At 42.2% G+C, this 20,103-nt stretch overlaps 1 protein-coding gene across 2 annotated transcripts in view; it reads left to right on the forward strand.

The window, feature by feature from the left end:
• Nucleotides 1–6,165: 6,165 nt before the first annotated feature.
• anxa3a (annexin A3a) overlaps nucleotides 6,166–20,103 on the forward strand; it is a 100,206-nt gene continuing 86,268 nt past the window's right edge. The window contains exons 1-3 of one of the 2 annotated variants that reach the window (XM_078543608.1): nucleotides 6,166–6,948; nucleotides 18,784–18,837; nucleotides 19,371–19,464. In XM_078543608.1, coding sequence (XP_078399734.1) covers nucleotides 19,396–19,464 — 69 coding nt within the window. In that variant the 5' untranslated portion in view covers nucleotides 6,166–6,948; nucleotides 18,784–18,837; nucleotides 19,371–19,395. The remainder of the gene's footprint in view (nucleotides 6,949–18,783; nucleotides 18,838–19,370; nucleotides 19,465–20,103) is intronic. The other variant, XM_078543618.1, reaches the window with a different exon arrangement.

A 20,103-nucleotide genomic window follows, 5' to 3' on the forward strand; every position in this document is an offset into this window, starting at 1 on the left:
GCTTTTCAATTACAAAACAAAATTACAAGGCAAGATTCAAAGACCATGTTATAGATATTCTTATCCTTTGATGCAAAGAAAGAACAAACTTTGGTCTTGTAGAAAAGTCCACTATTGTCAGTCATTGATAAAAGCCTGGGAAGCCATCCAGGGACAATTGAACCCAGGGTCATAAACAATGAAGCAATGGTAGAAAGTCTGTAAAACATTTCAGAAAAAAAGATAAAGGTGCAATGTTTTCCAGGCAGCTGATTTACATATAAGAATGTAGAATTGCCTAGTTCTTAAAGATTGTGAAATATAAATTAATTCAAAGTTCACGCTGCCTGAATGCAATGCCAGCAGCCAGGGAGCACTTACTGCAAAAACAAATGTATACATTCACACTATGTACTGCTCAGATAGAAGCATCATGCAATATTTAGGAGATGATGTTTTACTTAAAAGGCACTATATAAATGCAAGTTGTGGTTGATGTGGTTGATCAAACACTGAGTAAAACACAAATGATATGGGTGATGAAATGATAGAATGAGGATGAAATGATTACAGATGTGTAGCTGCAGATCACGGGCCTTGTGGTCTATATTCATTATCAAAGGATTCAGACCTTCGCAGTCATTACAACTTGTTTCCATACATTGATACCCAAGCCAGGAGTGTGTTGTACTGATAATTAAATTAGCACCCAGTAATCATGAATGAATTCAATTTGTGTGAAGAATGTACAGTAGCAACAATGAGGGTGGGATTAAGACAGCCTGCAACTGCCAGCTTGATTTTGGGTCTCATGTGGACAGTGTTTACATGCATGCAGATACACAGGAGCTAGTACTTAGCTCATGTATCAGTGGTATCTCTTGTGCCATTCACAAGTGATTACAGGTACAGAATCCAGAGAAATTGAACTCGCATGAATTCCATCAGCAGTCCCCCAGCAGTACTTCAGATGCAGTTACAGTTGAAGGTAGCAGGACAGATGAAACCCATGCAGCTGGTGAGATGCCTCAGTAAACATGCACTATAGGTAAAGTAGGCTTTGCATTAAACTACATATAGAGTCATCAAAAATACATGTGTCAGAATGGGAAATGTATCAATCAATATATAATGTGTATATAATCAATACACATATACAAACAGCAAATTAACTTTGACATCACTTTTACAGCACATATATTCCAATGCTGAATATGCCGATGAATGATAAAATTCAGTTATGTTGAATATTTGTTGTCATTGTTGTCATTCTTTTATGATTCAGATAACAAAATAGGATGATTTCCTTTCTTTTCATTTATTCATGGGATATGGGCATCTCTGGCTAGGCCAGCATTTATTGTCCATCCCTAATTGCCCTTGAGAAGGTGGTGGTGAGCAGCCTTCTTGAACTGCTGCAGTTCATGTGGTGTAGGTACACCCACAGTGCTGTTAGGGAGGGAGTTCCAGGATTTGGACCCAGCGACAGTGAATAAATGGTGATATATTTCCAAGTCAGGATGGTGAATGGCTTGGAGGGGAACATTCAGGTGGTAGTGTTCCCTGTGTCTGCTGCCTTTGTCCTTCTAGACGGTAGTGGTCATGGGTTTGGAAGGTGCTGTCGAAGGAGCCTTGGTGAATTCCTGCAGTGCACTTTGTAGATGGTACACATTGCTGCTACTGTGTGTCAGTGGTGGAGGGAGTGAATGTTTGTGGATGGAGTGCAAATCTAGCAGGCTGCTTTGACCTGGATGGTGTCAAGCTTCTTGAGTGTTGTTGGAGCTGCACTCATCCATGCCATTGGGGAATATTCCATCACATTCCTGACTTGTGCCTTGTGGACAGGCTTTGGGGTGTCAGGAGGTGAGTTACTCGCCACAGGATTCCTAGCCTCTGACCTACCCTTCTACCCACAGTATTTATATGACTAGTCCAGTTCAGTTTCTGGTCAATGGTAACTCCCACGGTGTTGATAGTAGGGGATTCAGCAATGGTAATGCCATTGAATGTCAAGGGGCAATGGTCAGATTCTCTCTTGTTGGAGATGATCATTGCCTGGCACTTTTGTGGTGCGAATGTTACTTGCCACTTGTCATATTGTCCAGGTTTTGCTGCATTTGGACATGGACTGCTTCAGTATCTGAGGCATCACGAATGGTACTGAACATTGTGCAATCATCAGCGAACATCCCCACTTCTGACCTTATGATGGAAGGAAGGTCATTGATGAAGCAGCTGAAGGTGGTTGGGCTGAGGACACTACCCTGAGGAACTCCTGCAGTGATGTCCTGAAACTGAGATGACTTTTCAATATGTAATTAAAAAGTAATCTGTCATTTACAAATATCTTTACAATTTTGTTATACACAGCGCACAGAAGGAATCTTCCTCCAAAGAGTTCTTCTGCTAAAGTGAAGCAAACTTAAAAAGAGCACAACAGCATTCAAGTTCAGAACTTGCTGGCACAGAGAGAACTACACAATACAATTGTTACACACTTTGTCTAAATCAGGTATTGCTTCAATACCTGATCCATGATGCATGCCTACTGAATTGTATTTAAGTGATTGCATAGTGAAGGAGGGCATAACTGTTCATGGGCAGAATCTTCAGTTCAGAGAGCGGGGGTGGGGTCTGCTCACCGATGTGTAAAATGATGCACGGTGATTTCAGGCGTGCGTCCTGATCTCATCGCGCGTCATTCAGGTCTTGAGTTCGGCAGGCACACACTGGAGTTGGCTGCGCGCCTGCCGAACTGTCAAAGGCTTATTAAGGCCATTTAAATTTGAATTGAAATAATTAACATAGCTGCCCGTCTAATCTTAAGGTTGGTGGGCAGGTGAAGAGCCCAGGTAACCTTTGCATTTATCATGAAACCTCATTCACGGGCGGGATGAGATTTCATGAGGGTTTTTAAACTTGAATAAAATTTTTCAAAAAAAATTAATAGACATGTCTCAGCTCATATGACACTGTGCCTGCCTTTGCTGGACAGTCTGGAGGAGAATCCCCAGGGAGGCCTTGCTGAACTGTGGATCTGAGGGTTTTATCTGTTTAGGTGCCATGGTGAAGCAGACATTCAGACTACACCTGGCCTGCAGTGAGTGAATATCTGTGTGGGTGCCATTTAAATATGGTGCCAGGACATTCAAACCTATTAAGTAACAGCGGGACAGACAAATCCCTGCATGCCCTACTATGATATTTGATGAGTTCCTTGTTAATGCATAATTAACAAACCGAAAAGCAGAAAATCGGGTGGATAAATCCAACCCATCGCCCAACGGGAATCATGCCAATTTTCTCGTCCACGCTTAGGGCCAAATCGTCCCAGATTTGCACTAAGTGCAGTAGCGGGCGGGTGAAACAATTTACACACCGGCTGCAATGGCCGGTTTTCACGCCATATCATCCCAAACCCACTGCATTAGTTATGCATTTTGGGGAAACACTCTGTTTCCATGGTGGGCGGGCTCTCATTCACTCGCCACGCCATCACCTCGCCGCTTCATCATGCCGAGCACCATAGTTAAAGTCCAGCCATGTGCACACATCTCAGTGCTTCCAGCCCACGACTACTGCAGAGAAGATGTCCAGGAAAGGCCCCAGGTTTAATGACGCATCACTGGAATGCCATTTGGACACAGTGGAGGCCCGCCGCAATGTCCTCTACCCCCGCTCTGGCCGCAGGACAGGCAGTGGCATTACCAATCCAGCATAGCAGGCGGTGGCACTGGTGGTCACTGCCAATGCCCTACAAAAGAGGACAGCCACCCAGTGTCACTACAGGATGAATGGTCTCATCCGTTCAGCCAGGGTAACTCACTCTTCTCATCACTCTCAACTCACACACTCACAAACACAGATCCACAGGAATCTCATACCTCAAGGGACAACACCACTAACTCCCACACACACCCTCAAATCTCCACCAGGCTCACAGCCTCTGCAGCTCACATCCTCATCCTGTCCATGGTTCTGCTCACCACACAAACATTCCACACAGTGCCATGTGTACTGCTCACACTCTCTCCGTCTGTTCCCATGCAGGAGAAGCTGGCTCACAGCAGGGAGAGGTCCCAGCCCAGGGATGAAGTGGCCCACAATCGACCCCTCACTCACGTTGAGGACCATGCCAGCACGCTGACTGGTGAGGATGTGGACCGTGCCTGCGGCAACGGTGAGGTTGACAACAAACACCCACCTGAAGATCCTGCACCACATCATCCCTCCCTCAACACAACTGTGAGTGCTCTCTCTCTCCTGCTTTTAGCTCTGCTGCTGTGCACTAATGATCTCTATGTTGGTTCACATGGAGCTCTGCCAAGCGACTGACACCCTCAGCCAGCCAGTCTCTCAGTTCCATCCATGTTCTCATTTGCAGCCAAGAGGACACCTCCTCCAGTGAAGAGGTTGAAATAAGCAGCCCAGAAGACCTGTCACAGCGCTTACCCACACCCTCCACAAGTGCAGAGGTACAGCTCTACAGCTTCTAGATCTAGAGCAGGCTTGGGTTCACAATCTGGTGGTCACCGCACGGACATGTATCCGCAGCAGGAGGAGGCTGGTTCAGCCGAGCTCCCCGGCACTCGGAGGACTGCTGGGGAGGAGGCATCTGTGAGGTCCGAGTCAGATGATGAACCTCTGAATTTGACCTTCCAACTCATCCTGGAGAGTCAGCAGAAGGTGGCGGAATATCACGCAGAGCTGTTGAAAGTCCTCTACAGAGTGGCCTGCGAGTCAGAGGAGTGTGTCTGCCTACTCTCTGATGCAGTGGTGCCCACATGTGAGTACATGGAGGTCTCCATGGGGAGGATGGCGGATGCCATGGTCTAGCAGACTGCAGAGCTGTGTGCAGACCTACACTCCATCGTGGCAGCCATGGGTGAGTTCCTGCATTGACAACGTGAGAGTGAAATGGGGCACCTCACCGTCCCATCAGCTGATTCCGACATGCAGGCCAGTAAAGATATGCTAATGTGTTACAATGAGGTTCCTGACGTACAATGGTGGGGAACGCGGCCCGCCATTGGCGCGCTGAGTGAACAATCGCGAACTGATTTCACGCTGTTGTGAAACTGACTGTGCCATATTGTCTGCTCACGCCATTGAACACGCCCAATGCCGGCAGGCATGGAAAATCCCGGCCTTAGACTCCAGAATGGAAAGTTCCACCCATGTTATTTTCACAAACATTTTAGCAAATGTTGTTTGCTTCTTGTTAGGTAAATGGATGGCATTACAATGCAAGATGAGAAATTGTTTCTCTCAGAGGCCAATGGCCATTTTGTGGCCCAGTCTCCTTATTCAAAAAACACTTCTGCATTTTAGCAATCAGTAGTTGCACCGATTGTATACAATGATTCATCAATTTCATTGCTTTGTGTGGTTTGTCAACTATGAAGTAAACTAGCTTATGATTCAAAGCAAACCTCACCTCACCGGTGTTTACTCATTCTGTCTTTGGGGAGATTAAAGGTGCTTTAGACATGGAAATCTGACCAGATAGATATTGGGTAGCAGGAGACAACTTTTATAAAAAGCAGGCGCTCAGACCACAGGGGGAGAAGTGACTGACGCAATTGTACCTGCAAAGATATCTACAAAAGCCTTGAATTTATAAAAGACTGCTTCAGTTATCTTCATAATTGGCAGATCAACAGACTCCTCCAATGTCCTCAAAAGCTGGCCTGTGACATGATCATTGAGTGTAGACCATTCAGTGTGAATTAAGATGCCAGTGATGACTGTGTCTCCAAATCTTCATGGATCAACCAGTCAACCTCAGTAATAGGCTTCTTGCTGAAGCTGAGCATTGTTATGTACGTGTTAGTTCTCCATCATACCCAAGTAACTAACTCTGCTACAGTGCATTTACTTCCTCGGGTTCTTTATTTTACAAATGGTGTGCCTTACATATCTCTAGAACCTTGAGTTGTCCTTTTCCTGCAGTTGCTGCTGCACCATGGCACAACAGATAGAAGCCACTTGACCCAAAATATACAGATGACAAATCTCAGCCAAACTAATTTGTGCCAATCCTGTGCTGAAAGATTTAACTCCTTTAAATCTTTCTTGGAGCTTTTCCCCAAACTAAATAGAAGCAAATAACTATTTTCTTTGATATTCCTCAAAGAACAAAATTACATATCCTTCTTAACACAGGCACTTAACAAGCTTTATTTAAAAACTATTTCATTACACCCACTTCAGGATAAAAGTAAAGCTGGAACTAGTAATATAAATAGTAATATAATTAGTAACAGAACACTGTACATCTTTTCAAATTACATTTCACACATAAAGGAAAATATCCCCAAAGTCTGTATTTTTATTTTTTTTAAGTATTTTAGTAAAGTTGCAGTTTATTGGAAGGAAATTCTCACACTTAACATATTCGTACTTGCAAATGTTTACAGGTGAACATTGAAAGTAAAAACAGCGAAACATTTAGTGGTTGACAGGAAATATCTGATCATAATCTTGAAACACTAGTGATGAGACAGGAATAATAATGATCCATTGTAGAAAGCATTCTTAAAATATGGATTTAAGATTATCACTATACCGACATGCACAGATAGGGTGTATGCTGAATGCGGTTTTATTCCATTTTTAGTTTTATTGCAATGGGGGGGAATTTCACCAAAGGAGAACATTCCTACTTTAGTTAGTGGCTGAACCACAGTAAAGAGTGTGATTTTGTGGAGTCCCTAGAATTGCAGATTGTGGCGTAAATCCCTCCTCTTTAGTGTGGCTATGAAATAAGCCTGTAATTGAAGGTGAAAGCAGGCAATTCGATAGCTCTTCATGGAGAACCACAAAAACACACTGTAATGCCCAAATTGCATCACTTCCTCCCAGTTATTGTGTATATAAAGCAGACTCAGAGCGAACTGGTCAATTTGAGTTCCAGAACACTTCTGCAGGCTGCTGCAACTAAGGGTGAAAGGTTACACAGATATTAAGGTAAAAAATAAATTGTTGTACTGTGTTTTGAGGTCTCTCTCTCTTTCTATAAATATGTGTATTTGTAAAATTACAAAATTGTTGCACTTTTTAATGTTTTCCTTTGTTGACACATGCAAAGAAAATATTGAGGACTTAAATGTTAAATCACAATTTATCTAAATTAAATAAACCCTGGATTACTGCTGTAAACACAGAAATATTTATCAGTGAAATTATTAGCATTCATTGCCATTCCTCCTCTGAACCTGACAGCAAGTTCTGAAGTCCCCACATGTGCTGAATAACACAGAAATCCAGAGGTTGCTGTCAGTGATTCTACATTTCTTCAAGGACACATTATTGAAGTCCCCAAAATCAATTAGAAATTATTCAATTGGTGAGAATTTTACTCTTGCACCATTAGTCTTGCTATAAAAACCATTGAGAAAGTTGCACCTTGTTGAATGAGACGTTGCTGGGTTTTTAACAGTGTCCTAATTTCATAGTTACTACTAACCAGCCTCATTGGCCCTGAAGGAATAATTTTATATTTGGTGAATGTCAAATTCCTCCATTATGATAATAAGAATTCTACATATTTTGAATTTTTTAACGAAATTTGTTTAAAATATTTTAGCTTCTACCTTAATTCCATGGATAGGATCTTGAAGTTGGCAAGTGGGGGGCGGTGCCCGCTTGCCGACGCGTAAAATGACGCAGCATGACATCAGATGGAACTCCCAACGTCACCCCGCGTCATTTCAATTTTCAGGTGGGCAGGGGCACAGCCAAATCAGCTGTGCGCCCGCCGACCTGTCAACGGCTTATTGAGGCCATTGACAAAATCATGAACCTCATTAATGGACCTGCCCGTCCAATCTTAGGGTTGGTGGGCAGGCTGGGAGCCCTGGCGGGCTTCAGAAAAAGCATGAAACTTCATCCACGGGCGGGATGAGGTTTCATGAGGGTTTTTAAAAATTTAATAAATGTTTGATTTATTGTGACAGTGTCACATGAGGGGATATTTTATTTTTGCCCCTTCACCATTTTTACATTTGGAGCCCATCTCCCTGAGGCAGCACTTAGCCTCAGGGAGATCAGTGCACTCTTTCGCGGGCATGCACGAAAGAGCACACTCTCGGCTGAGGGAATACCACCCCCCACCTCCCCCCGCCCGCACAAGGAGCGCTTCCTGGCGGACGTCACGCCGGGCGGGCGTTAATTGGCCCGCCCACGTAAAATGGCGGCGTGCCTGCTTGCGTCTGCTCCTGTGCTTCCCCCCAGCCCTCCCTCCCCCCAAACAGGGAGAAAATTCTTCCCTATGTGTATGTCCAAATAATTTATTTCAGTATCTATAAAATTTAATCTGTAAGATTAAAAGTGAAGGAAGTCAATGGTTTACATTTCCTGGTTTTCTGTTTGTGCGAATTCTTCAACGTGATTAGCTATTTATCCCTGCTTGATGGCAATACTGTTGCTGGACACCTAGAGATCCCCTTGACTTGGTGCCAGATTCAAACAATCTCGGGAATGAGGCAATTGACACAATAGGCACCACTATACCTTTGTTGACAGCTTTTTTTGAGGTCAGCAGCAAGTACCGTTCCTTCACCACTGACTGCAAAATTTTGTCCATTATATAGTTCCCCATTACAGAACAATAGATTGGCTGACATGGATAAATGTTTTTGAGTAAGCTTATAAATTAGTTAATATATTGATTCATGTTTGAATGTATTTTTATTAAATATTAATAATTAGACAGTGGAAAAATATAACTTGTATACTGTACATTAAAAGCAATACTTTTTGAGAGAATTCATTACTTTACTAAGTGTACTGCCTCAGTACAGTAAGCCAGTCTATGGAGGAGTGAGATCGCAGTGTTAGTAAAGGATTCTGCCATTGTGTTAGAAAGGAAGTGTGTCCGAGGGAGTTGTGTCAAGTCAGAACTCGCATGATTAGTTAGAAATGGAAAAGGAATTGGTGCAACTCGGTGTGTGCGTTACAGCCCACAGAAGAATTGCGATTAAATTTTCATACAGTTTGGAGAGATGTGTAGAAGCAGCAAAGAATAATATTGGGGATTTCAACTTTTGCAGGGCAAACTGGTATTAAGATAATGCATGTGATCATATTTTGTGGAACGTATTCATGACTGCTTCCTAAATCACTATGTTCATGTAGCAATATGAAAAGAAGCATTGTTCAATTTTAGTTCCAGGAAATGAACTGCGCAAGCATTCATGAGAGGGCAGAAGAGCAAAGTGAACATGATATGTTCAACGTGAGAATAACAATACATAATGACGGGTCAAGAATTAGCATGATAGACTGGAAAAAGGCAGAAATTTGAAGAGACGGAGATGCATCTAACTCAATTGACAGGACAGAAAGGTTAACAAATAAATAGACAGATCAGCAGTAGGGTTTTCAAATATGAGATGCATAGAAGACAAAGTAAATACCTTCGCAGAAGACAGAAACGGGGTGCATCAAAAACAGAGTTCTATGGATAGATAGAGATTGAAATGAATCTGAAATTTTTAAAGAGAAAGATTTCCTTTTATATAGCACCTTTCACTACCTCAGCACACCATACATAAAGAGAACACCATAGATATAGTTTATATGGGTTTTAAGAATGTGATTTTTAATGCAACTTGAATAGAAAGATGGTTGATCAATGAGAAATAACAAATTAGGGTACATGAGTGTCGGGTGGAGATGGGGGTTAAAATTTCAAAAAACAGTTTGGGAGCAGGCAAATAACCTTCTCCCCAGAGGCAGCTGCGTGATTCAAATATTTTAATGAGGCCTTTCAAATCTCCATTCCCCTCCCCGTTCCTGGCCCAGTCTTTCCAGTCCCTCCCCACCGTCCCCAGGTTTTTCTGATCTCCCTTCCCCCCAACCTTTTTGAGCTACCTTCCATCCCCTTCCCCACTCTTATGATCTATGCCACCATTCTCAACCCCCTCGCCCCACTCTCCTAGCTTTCATGATCTTCCCAAAGCCCCCAGCAATCTTTATGATTTCTTTCCCACTGCACCCAACTTCACAAGCTCCACAACCTACGTCCCTTGCTGGTTTTTATGATCTACCCCCAGTCTTTACAATCTCCAGTCTGCTCCAGCTTTTAGGATCTCAACTCACAGCCCTACCAACCTCTCAACCTGGCTGGATGAGAAATGGAGAAAAGATTGAAATGTTGTCCTGCCATTAGATTCAGCAGGAACTCCATAGTACCCATATTGCTGGGTTACCCAGTTGTTATGGTCCCTTGCCCCCACTACCCTCTCCCTCCCCACCTTCCCATAAATATTGGGCCAAGGAATACGATTCTATAATCAATGGAATGACAATGATGGATATTGATGAACAGGGTTCAAATTGACATTTGCCTGAAAGTACGAGTGTAGGTAGGTGAAGCCGATCGAATGGAATTATATTCTGGCAAGTCCCGTGGTATAATTATTAAACTAAATCCTTTACCTGTTAGACTCAAAAATTGTAAAGCATTCCTACTGTAAACATTGCAGTTTTTTTTTTGTACCAGGCTGTTTAATATACTGAAATGAAAACAGTAAATACTGGAAATACTCAGCAGGTCAAGCTGCATCTGTGGAGAGAGAAACAGAGTTAATGTTTCAGATCAATGACCTTTCATCAGAATATTGAATATAATGGTTTGCTTTTTTAAAAAAAAGAAAACATATCAATGGTGTAGTGTACACATAACTTAAGCTAATATTAATGATGACAGATTGGACTTCTATACCTAGATTGACATGTTTGAAACAATTGCTTATATGGTTAGACTTCATTGTGATACACTGATAACAAGAAAAAGAATCATTACGGGCAGAGTTTTCCATTCTGGAGACTAAGTCTGGTGGCGGGCAGGAAAGTCGGTGTGATTCCCGCTCGGTGGGGGGATGGCTGAACATGCACGATCTTCTGCTGGTCAGCTTATTAATTATGCATCTGTGAGGAGCTCAGAGAATCTTATGGCAGGGTGGGAAGGAAGTCGCCTGCCCTGCTGTCACCTCATGGGGTCGAAGGTCCTTGTGCCATATTTAAAATGCACTCGTACAGACATTCACTCAATGCAGGCCAGGAGCTCCGCACTACTCCTCCATTGTCCTTGTGGTCACAGTTCATATGGGAGAAGCTGGCAGGTGTGTACATGCAGGAATGTACAAAGTTTTGGGCATTGCCATTCGCTCACCTCTAGATAAAAGCACTTCCGGCAATACACACATAGTCGGGCCAATGTTCACCGTTGCAATGATCCATGTTCACCTTGACCTTCTAGAGGCCCCGCCGTCTCTTGTTGCTCAGGCCCTTGCTCCTCTTGGCTGTGTGCCAATTGGTAATGGGCCTTCCCTCTCCTCATCTGGATGAGAGCCATTACCAAGGCAGCGTTACCTGCAGCCCCAGTGGATGCGTGAACAAATTGAAGTGAGCATGTCCCTTACAGGTTTCCCTCCGTTTAGACATGGCAAACATCCTGGAGGACCAGAGATAGGCGTTTCTCCCATTCATACATGACTGTATATGGAGACATTGCTCTTTGATGAGAGCCATGTGCAAGAAGCCTCCCTCTGACACTATTCTGCTTGTTTCCACTACCCTTGAGACTCTATAGAGAGACCATTCCTTTTTTTTTTATTCGTTCATGGGATGTGGGCATCACACGGCTAGGCTAGGCCAGCACTTATTGCCCATCCCTAATTGCCCTTCTTCAGAGGCCAGACCAGGTAAGGGCAGCAGATTTCCTTCCCTAAGGGACATTAGGGAACCAGATCGGTTTTTACAACAATCGACAATGGTTTCATGGTCATTATTAGACTTATAATTCCAGCTTTTTATTGAATTCAAATTCCACCATTTGTCATGGCGGGATTTATACCCGGGTCCCCAGAGCATTAAGATAAAAGCAAAATACTGTGGATGCTGGAAATCTGAAACAAAAACAGAAAATGCTGGTCTAACAGCACCTGTGGAGAGAAAAACAGAGTTAATGTTTCGAGTCTGTATGACTCTTCTTCAGAGCTAAAGAGAAGTAAAAATGTGATGAAATTTATACTGTTTAAGGGGGGTGGAACGAGTGAAGCTGGATAGAAGGCCAGTGATAGGTTGGGGCAAAGGAGAGATTGACAAAGATGTCATGAACAAAAGGACAAAGGAAGTGTTACTGGTGGTGGTAAGGACTAAATGAGGTGCTGATAGTGGCATTAAGGTAAGAAAGCAGAACATGATAATAGCAGGACAAGGGTAAGCACTCTGAAAAGAATAACATGAACAAGTTACAGATGGCCCTTGTGGGGGTAAGGTGGGGGGGAGAGGACAGTGGTGGGGAAAAAAAGATTGAAAATAGGATAAAAGGTGGGGATAAAACAATGAATAAATGAATAAAAATGAAAATAAATAAAAATAAGTGGATAAAAAAAAATTAAAATAAAAAAATAAAAATGAATATTGAAAAAAGGGATAAAAAAGGGCTGAGGATAGAGGAGAGAGTTCATGATATGTAGTTGTTGAACTCAATGTTAAGTCTTGAAGGCTGTAAAGTGCCTAATCGGAAGATGAGGTTCTGTTCCTCCAGTTTGTGTTGGGCTTCACTGGAACGTTGCAGCAGGCCAAGGATGGACATGTGGGCATGAGAGCAGGGTGGTGTGTTGAAATGGAAAGCGACAGGGAGGTCCGGGTCATGCTTGCGGACAGATGAAAGGTGTTCTGCAAAGCGGTCACCCAGTCTGTGTTTGGTCTCTCCAATGTAGAGGAGACCGCATTGGGAGCAGCGAATGCAGTATCCACTTATTTTTATTTTTAATTTACTTTCATTTTTATTCATTTATTCATTGTTTTATCCCCACCTTTCATCCTATTTTTGATCTTTTTTTCCCCATCACTGTCCCCTCCTCCATCCCACCCCCATAAGGGCCATCTGTCACTTGTTTATGTTGTTCTTTTCAGAGTGCTAACCCTTTTCCTGCTATTATCACATTCTGCTTTTCTTACCTTAATGCCACTATCAGCACCACCTTTAGCCCTTACCACCACCATTAACACCTCCTTTGTCCTTTTGTTCATGACATCTTTGTCAATCTCTCTTTTGTCCCCACCTATCACTGGCCTTCCATCTAGCTTCACCTGCTCCACCCTCCTTAAACAGTATAAATTTAATCACATTTTTACTTCTCTTTAGCTCTGAAGAAGAGTCATATGGACTCAAAACATTAACTCTGTTTTTCTCTTTACAGATCTGCTGTTAGACCTATGAGTTTTTCCAGCATTTTCTGTTTTTACCACAAGAGCATTACCCTGGGCCTCCGGATTACTAGTCCAGTGTCAATAGCACTACACCGTTACTTCCCTGGGCAGCATGAAAAGACTAACCACATGAGCCCTCATCAGCCACGCCTATTCACCTGGGAGGATGGAGGTTTGGAGTCAGGAGTTTACTGCCTGCCACTAGCCATTGAAGGCATCCACCTCCCTCCCTCCCTGCTGCCTCTGACTGCAGCCAATGGCAAATGGCACAGAACGAACAGCCGCTCCTCGGGAGATCTCGCTGACTAACTAACTGAATGTTCAAGGTCAGCCATCACCCTAGACCCACCCAATATCACTATTCCTCTCCCCTCTGTCACTTTTGAACCTCCTTCCTGGACCCAATCATGATCCATCTCCAAACGCCTTCCCTCCCCTCCAAGCTGACACCCACTACTATCCCCATGCCCACCCTGAATCTGCCCCGTCCTGTTTCCCAAGTCACCTGTGCAGTCTCCCTCTATAGTACCCACACCAATGAGACCTTCCTTCACTTATCACACTCTCACTCTGGACCTGCCACCCTACCACATCCCACTGACTGTGACTGTTCCCTCCTATCACCAGTACCTTGTTTCAACCTCCCAGGACCCCACTGTCAATACCACCAATGCTGCCCTCTAAGATGCTGCTCCCCACAACCTTCCCCAGACACTCTCCACCCCCTTCCCCAATAAGCCTGCCTGTCCTGTCCAAACTTCGCTCCACCCTACCCCTCCCCTCCAGCATCCGCTTGCCTCCCTTCTCCAGCCTTGGCGCACCACTTGCTAATGGCACTCAAGTGAAGTTATGCGAGGTCCCTAAGAAGGCGAAAGCAACATCTAATGACCTCAAAGTTGTGGCAGAGATGAAGCTCACCATGTGCATGCTGCTTATATACAGTTGTAAAACTGAACATTCTAAATTCTCGCTGGTGGGGAACTTAACGAAATGCAAAAGAACGCAAATGGGTTTCCCAACATTGCGCAACAGGAAACTCAACCCACCTTTAACCTGCCATTAAAGTTAGGAGAACAAACTGACCTATTCAATCATTCAAATTAAACACCCCTGCCTGCCACGATTCCCGCTGTTGGCAGAAATAGCAGAACATTCTACCCGACATTAAATGCAGAGCTTTAAGTATATGGAAGAAAATTTAGTAATTTAGCAGTAACACCAATCAGATTGTATTGAAAGAATCTTCAGATTTTTTTAGCTGTAAATGTGTCTACTACTTCAAAGAAAAAATCGTCAGATGTAAGCAAGCAAAGCCATGGGATGTTTTTGGTAAATATTCTTCTAATTAAGTTTTACTTCTTTCAGTTTACTCACACTGATGATAACATACTGAATGAAGTATTATAGCTAAAAGGATACCTTCACTGATAGAGTGTACTGTTGTATTACATTAAAAAGGGTAGGACTTGGGTTTATATCTGTGTTTCTACATATGGTAATGTCTTCACTAGCTTAGGAGAAAAAAGAGTAGAATTAAAGATTAAGCCAAGCCACATTAATGCATGATTTATGGACATTTGCAAACATACAATGTTATCTATCCTTAGCTTTCTGAAAAGCCTTTCCTCTAATGATTTCAAATTAATATTTGAAAAATTATTGCTGCCATTTTCTTTAATTTAATTTGTAGAAATGTTGGGTTGAATTTTCATTTTTATTGTTGGACGGCAAATGGACTCCCATTCACAATAAAAAGCGGGTGGTCAGTTGACTGTGGCCTGTTTTCCTCCCAGCACTGCAAGTGAAAATTTCCCCGATATCTTAACCTTGTCCTTTTTTGTATTTTTCTACCCTACTCTTGGGCCCCTTCATAACATTTAGGTAAATGTCACATTTGCTGCACATTTTGAAGTACAAATCAGCAGACACGCAGCATATATTCTGCCCATTTGTAGTGGTGTTAAGAAGCCTAAAGAATGGTCTTTAAAGGGACTGCTGGAGACAGCTCAAAGAATAGAAACAAAAAAGAAAGGCTGGCATTTATGAATGCTGGATGTCTCAAAGTGTTTTACATCCAGTGAAGCAATTTTGACTTGCACCATGTCAAGCAAAAGCTCACTCCTATCAGAATTACGGAACAGATGTGAAGCATAGTCACTGTTGTAATGTAGGAAACATGGAAACTAATTTGCACACAGCAAACTCTCACCAAAAGCAGTTTGATAATGATCAGGAAATCTATTTTTTATGATGTTGATTGAGGGATAAAAATTTGCCAGGACACTGTGGATAACTCCACTGCTCGTCTTCTTTGAAATAGTGACATGGGGTCTTTCCCATCCATACAAGCAGGCGCATAGGGGCCTCAGTTTAATGTCTCATCTGAAAGTTGGCACCTTGAACAAATCAGCACTCAGTACCTCATCAGAGTGTTAGCCTTGATTTTTGTCAAGTCCTGGAATGGGGCTTAAACCCAGAACTTTGTAGCAAGAGTGCTACCAAATGAGTCAGGGCTGACATAGACTAAGGACTGAATTTTGCGCTCGCTGGGCGCGCGCGATTGACAGGCCCCAGAGCGGACGGGAAACGGGCCCCCGGTGTGCCCTGAGAAAGGCTTGACACTGCTGGTGGGAGCAGGAAGAGGTGTCTGAGGTGCCACCCTTTAGCCGATGTCACCATGAGTGCTGGTGAGTGCTCAAGGCAGGCAGATGCCTCAGGGAGCTGCAGACCTCCAAATAATAAAAAGCGCAAAAATGCTGCAAAAACTTCCACGTAGCACAATCAAGCATCTGAAAGTATACCTCATAAAAATGCTGTCCCCAGATATTTCTTTTTATTGTATATACTAACGGCGATTTCATCCCACCCGTGGATGAGGAAATGATTAAAACGTGAATTCTGCCCATCATTTTTGCCCATGCGATGAGCTAAAAATTGCACGGGCAACACGCCCGATGTCTTTTTGCGCAATTTTACGTGCGCTCGGGTCGGGTGCGCACCCGACCTTGGAATGCAAGATTGAGGCCTAAATTTTTTTTTCATCTTTTATTCTTGTGAGGCCAGAATGCTCCTCCTGGGCCAACAAAAATATTTCTGCCTGTATGCAAACCCACTCCACCCTCATCAGCTTAGACTGTCAGCTGGCTCCACATTGTCGATGCCCAATTTCTCACCTTCCCTATCAGGCCAGTTGCATAAGATTGCCAGCTTGGCCATCGGTACCAATAATTCTAGATAAGATTTGGGAAGTTTGAAATCACTTCATATGAGCATATAATAGTTTGCATGACCATCTAATCTACCAATCATTACTTAATAGCTGTGTGTGATAATGAAAGGGTGAGGCAATGTCTGAGGTGCCACCTTTTAGATTAGATGTTACTATGATGTCTTATTTATCTTTTCTATTTAAAAAGATGTTAAAAAACCCATGATATGAATTGAAGAACAGCAAGGCAGGTAGCCTGGTCAATATTCTTTTCTCAATCAACAGCACCAAATAAAAAGGTTTAACTTTGCTGATTGATGAACATCAATTTGGCTGCTGCTTTGCCTACAAACCAACAGCAACTGCACTTCAAAGCAATTAGTTCTCCGTAAAGTACTTTGGGATATTCTGCAAGAAGGTATGAAATCAATGCAAGCTCTTTCTTTCTGAGGGTCAGACATGTGAAGCACTTTGTCTGAGTACATTCACTCACTTTATAACCATACCCATAGCAGCTAAGATTTTTGTGTGTTATCATGATGTGCCTGCTGGAATGAATGCTTCCAAAGATGGTGAACTCCACAACAAAGATCCAGTTGCCTCACTCTATAACTGAGTCCATTATAATGTGTTTAAAATTTATACGTTTCCTCTGTTTTATATGTCCTACTTTTGAAAATGAGATACCGAGTGATTTAAAAAAAAATTCAAACAACCTTGTGTTTGGGTTGCAGTTGATTATACTGTTGGAGTTGTCTCTTATTACTTCTTTGTCTGTGATTGACTGCATTATGCTCTTATAATTATATCAAGCGCAAGATGTTATCATGTCAAAACTTTGAGTGGTGCTTTGGTTGAAAGAATGTCCTGACCATGGAATGACATGTCTCAGTAGTACCTAGAACATAACGATCCTTTGACGAAAGAAAAAGCATTTCTAACAACTAGCTGAAGAGATTTGTACTTTTATTTAAGCTTTAGTGAGATACACTGGGTTATAAATCAGTCTAATTGCAAGAATGTCCTGGGTGTAACCCTCATGCAAATACAGACCTATATTTAAATGTTATTAAAATCCTTCATGTTCTCTGGTGCAGTGGGTATATATACATATAATCAAATGCAGAGAGAAAAACTGTGCCAAGCACAATCCTTGGTCTGGTTGAAATTACAATAGTTGGATATAAACATGAAAAGGAGAAAAAAATGCAAGGTTATGGGAGAAGAGGAGAGAAGTGGGACTATTGGATCATTCTTTCAAAGAGACGGCATTGGTACAATCAGTTAAATTACCTCCTTTTGTGCTGTAAAATTCTATGATTCTAGTTGAAAGCAATATCCTGAGGCTGGAGAAGGTAAGAGTTGGCCAAGTGTTGCTGCTGCTTTTTGCCTTTTCCCACCTCAACCTGTGACCATTGAGGTCAATTGTAGAACTGCCATTGCAAAGGGTCAACTAATTCTACACAGGCCTGTGATCCTCCTAATACTGTATGCATCATTTTCAAACTGAGAAGTGCATAAGCATATGGCTTTTAAGCTTTCCAAAGTTGGAGAATAGACTGTCAGTAAAAAATGGAACTTTCCAACCATTATTCTAAAACACAACATTTATTAGTTAGGACTGTTTCTGCAGCAAACAAAAGCACCAAATATTTTTTTTTTGCTGTGAAAAATTACATAGGGCATGGAAACCACAGTCCTTCCAATGCATTCCCACCACAACTTTGGCAGGAGTGCAGTAGAGGGATTGGAAAACTGTCAGGAAGCTGAATATGCCTGGTACCGTACCGCATTACCAGTATTGGTGAGGCTTTGTTAGGAGCAGACTCTCCTTTGTTCCTGAAAAAGATCGAAGGACAGGAATGCTTTATGCTGGGAATTCCCCTGTCTTCAACCACTCAAGGAATGTGTGCTGTTTTGGCAAAAAGAGATAGACAAGCTTTTTTGGTGGCGCAAGTGAATCCAGGCCAAGACAGTGTCCTCTATTCCTGAAGGTCTTCAGAAGTTAATTTTCTTTTGCCTAATAGGTTCTTTTATAAAGGGGACTGCTTGGAATCAATTTTACATGTTTCTGGGGCAAGGGTCCAATAACTACCCAGTGATACTGGATCTCCCAGCAGCTTTGGAAGTTGGGATGTGCCCTAGATGCACCTCTGCTAACACGGTACCTGGCAGTTTCATACCAGTTGGATGCCCTCTCCCTGTACACTGCAGGGTTACTATTAGTATACACGATCTCAGTGTAAGTGCCAGGATCATAATCTGTAGAACTTTGGGTGTCTATTTATTGTATGCATATATTACAGATAATTTTAGATCCTCTGCTACAGCATGTAACTCATTTATTTAACTTTTTTTTTGTTTTGTAGAGCACGCATCCTTAACAACATTCTTAACTGAAGAAGAAAATGTCGTCCACATGGGTAAATTACAAGTAACATTCAATATGAAGTCTGTCCAAGGAGGAAAGATCTGCCAGTTTAGATTAGCATTGAAAAATACATCCTCCCAAGATGTTGGGGGGAGGGGGTACTAGTTGTCTAAACAGAGACCTCTGAATTACAGGTGTATGATTTAAATTGGTATCTTTGCCACTGAAAATGCTTTGCACACTTTTTCAGTAATATTTGTAGGAACATGCAACAAGAATTGCATCACTTGTTGACGAAACAACATCATTCATTAATGTAATGTAACCCACTTCCACAATTATTTTGAAATAGTCAAAAGAATTAGCATGGGCTTGCAGAAGCTATATTACCAAAGTCCTTGCTACAAACAATATTACATTTCCTGTTGTGCTGATCTGCTTGTTGGCATCTACTGGTTCCAACAACAGTTAATTTTTCATCTGCCTGTTCTTGACCTTTCCAGGAACTGAAGCAGCCTGAGTAGTTGATGATTCTTTAAAATTTGTTATTGATGCTGCTTCATATCAATTTGTTATTACTGGCAGGATTAACCTTATGTGTTAATTAGAGATGGAAGTCAAAGAGCGGGATTTGTTTAGAAAATTTGTGGAGACAGCTTTTCAATTTACAAAAGCTGAGGTAACGTTAAATCTATACCATCGTTGGTTAGAATATTTGTCCAGGAAAAATGTCAAAGCCATGGAGCAGGTTGAAAGGATGATGAAGGGAAATTAAAGGTTTTAATAATGAGTAGGGACCAGCAAATCTGGGACTCTTTCTACAAGAAGAGAAGCTAAGGATCAATACTTAATCGAGATTTTCAAAATTAGAACATAAATTGGAGAAAAACTATTTTTACTGATCAGTACTGACCTAAAAGACATCACCAAAAGATTAAAAGGAGGAATCAGAAGACTTTTTTTAACATTACAATGTTAGGATCAAAGACAGTGGTAGAGGCAGAATAAAAGTTTGAGAAGGAAAGTGGATAAAAACTTGTAAATGGAAAATAAGGGTATAAGAAAAGGACAGAGGATTAGATTAAATGCATCTGCTTTTCTCAGGAGAGCTGGCAAAGAGGTGACTGCGTGAATGACCTCCTCCTGTGCTGAAAAATATTATGATTCCATCTAATCATAAATATATAGCAATCATCTGAATCTAAATTCTTTGAACTATACTTAGGAAAGCTTTCTGGGATCTCAGAAATTACAGGAGTGCAGATGCACTTCAGCAAAGTGGGTTATTATGTGGCATTCAAATACTGGGTGTGGGAGA

Source organism: Cetorhinus maximus, chromosome 1, assembly GCF_964194155.1.
Source record: "Cetorhinus maximus chromosome 1, sCetMax3.hap1.1, whole genome shotgun sequence".
NCBI classification, from domain to species: Eukaryota; Metazoa; Chordata; class Chondrichthyes; order Lamniformes; family Cetorhinidae; genus Cetorhinus; species Cetorhinus maximus.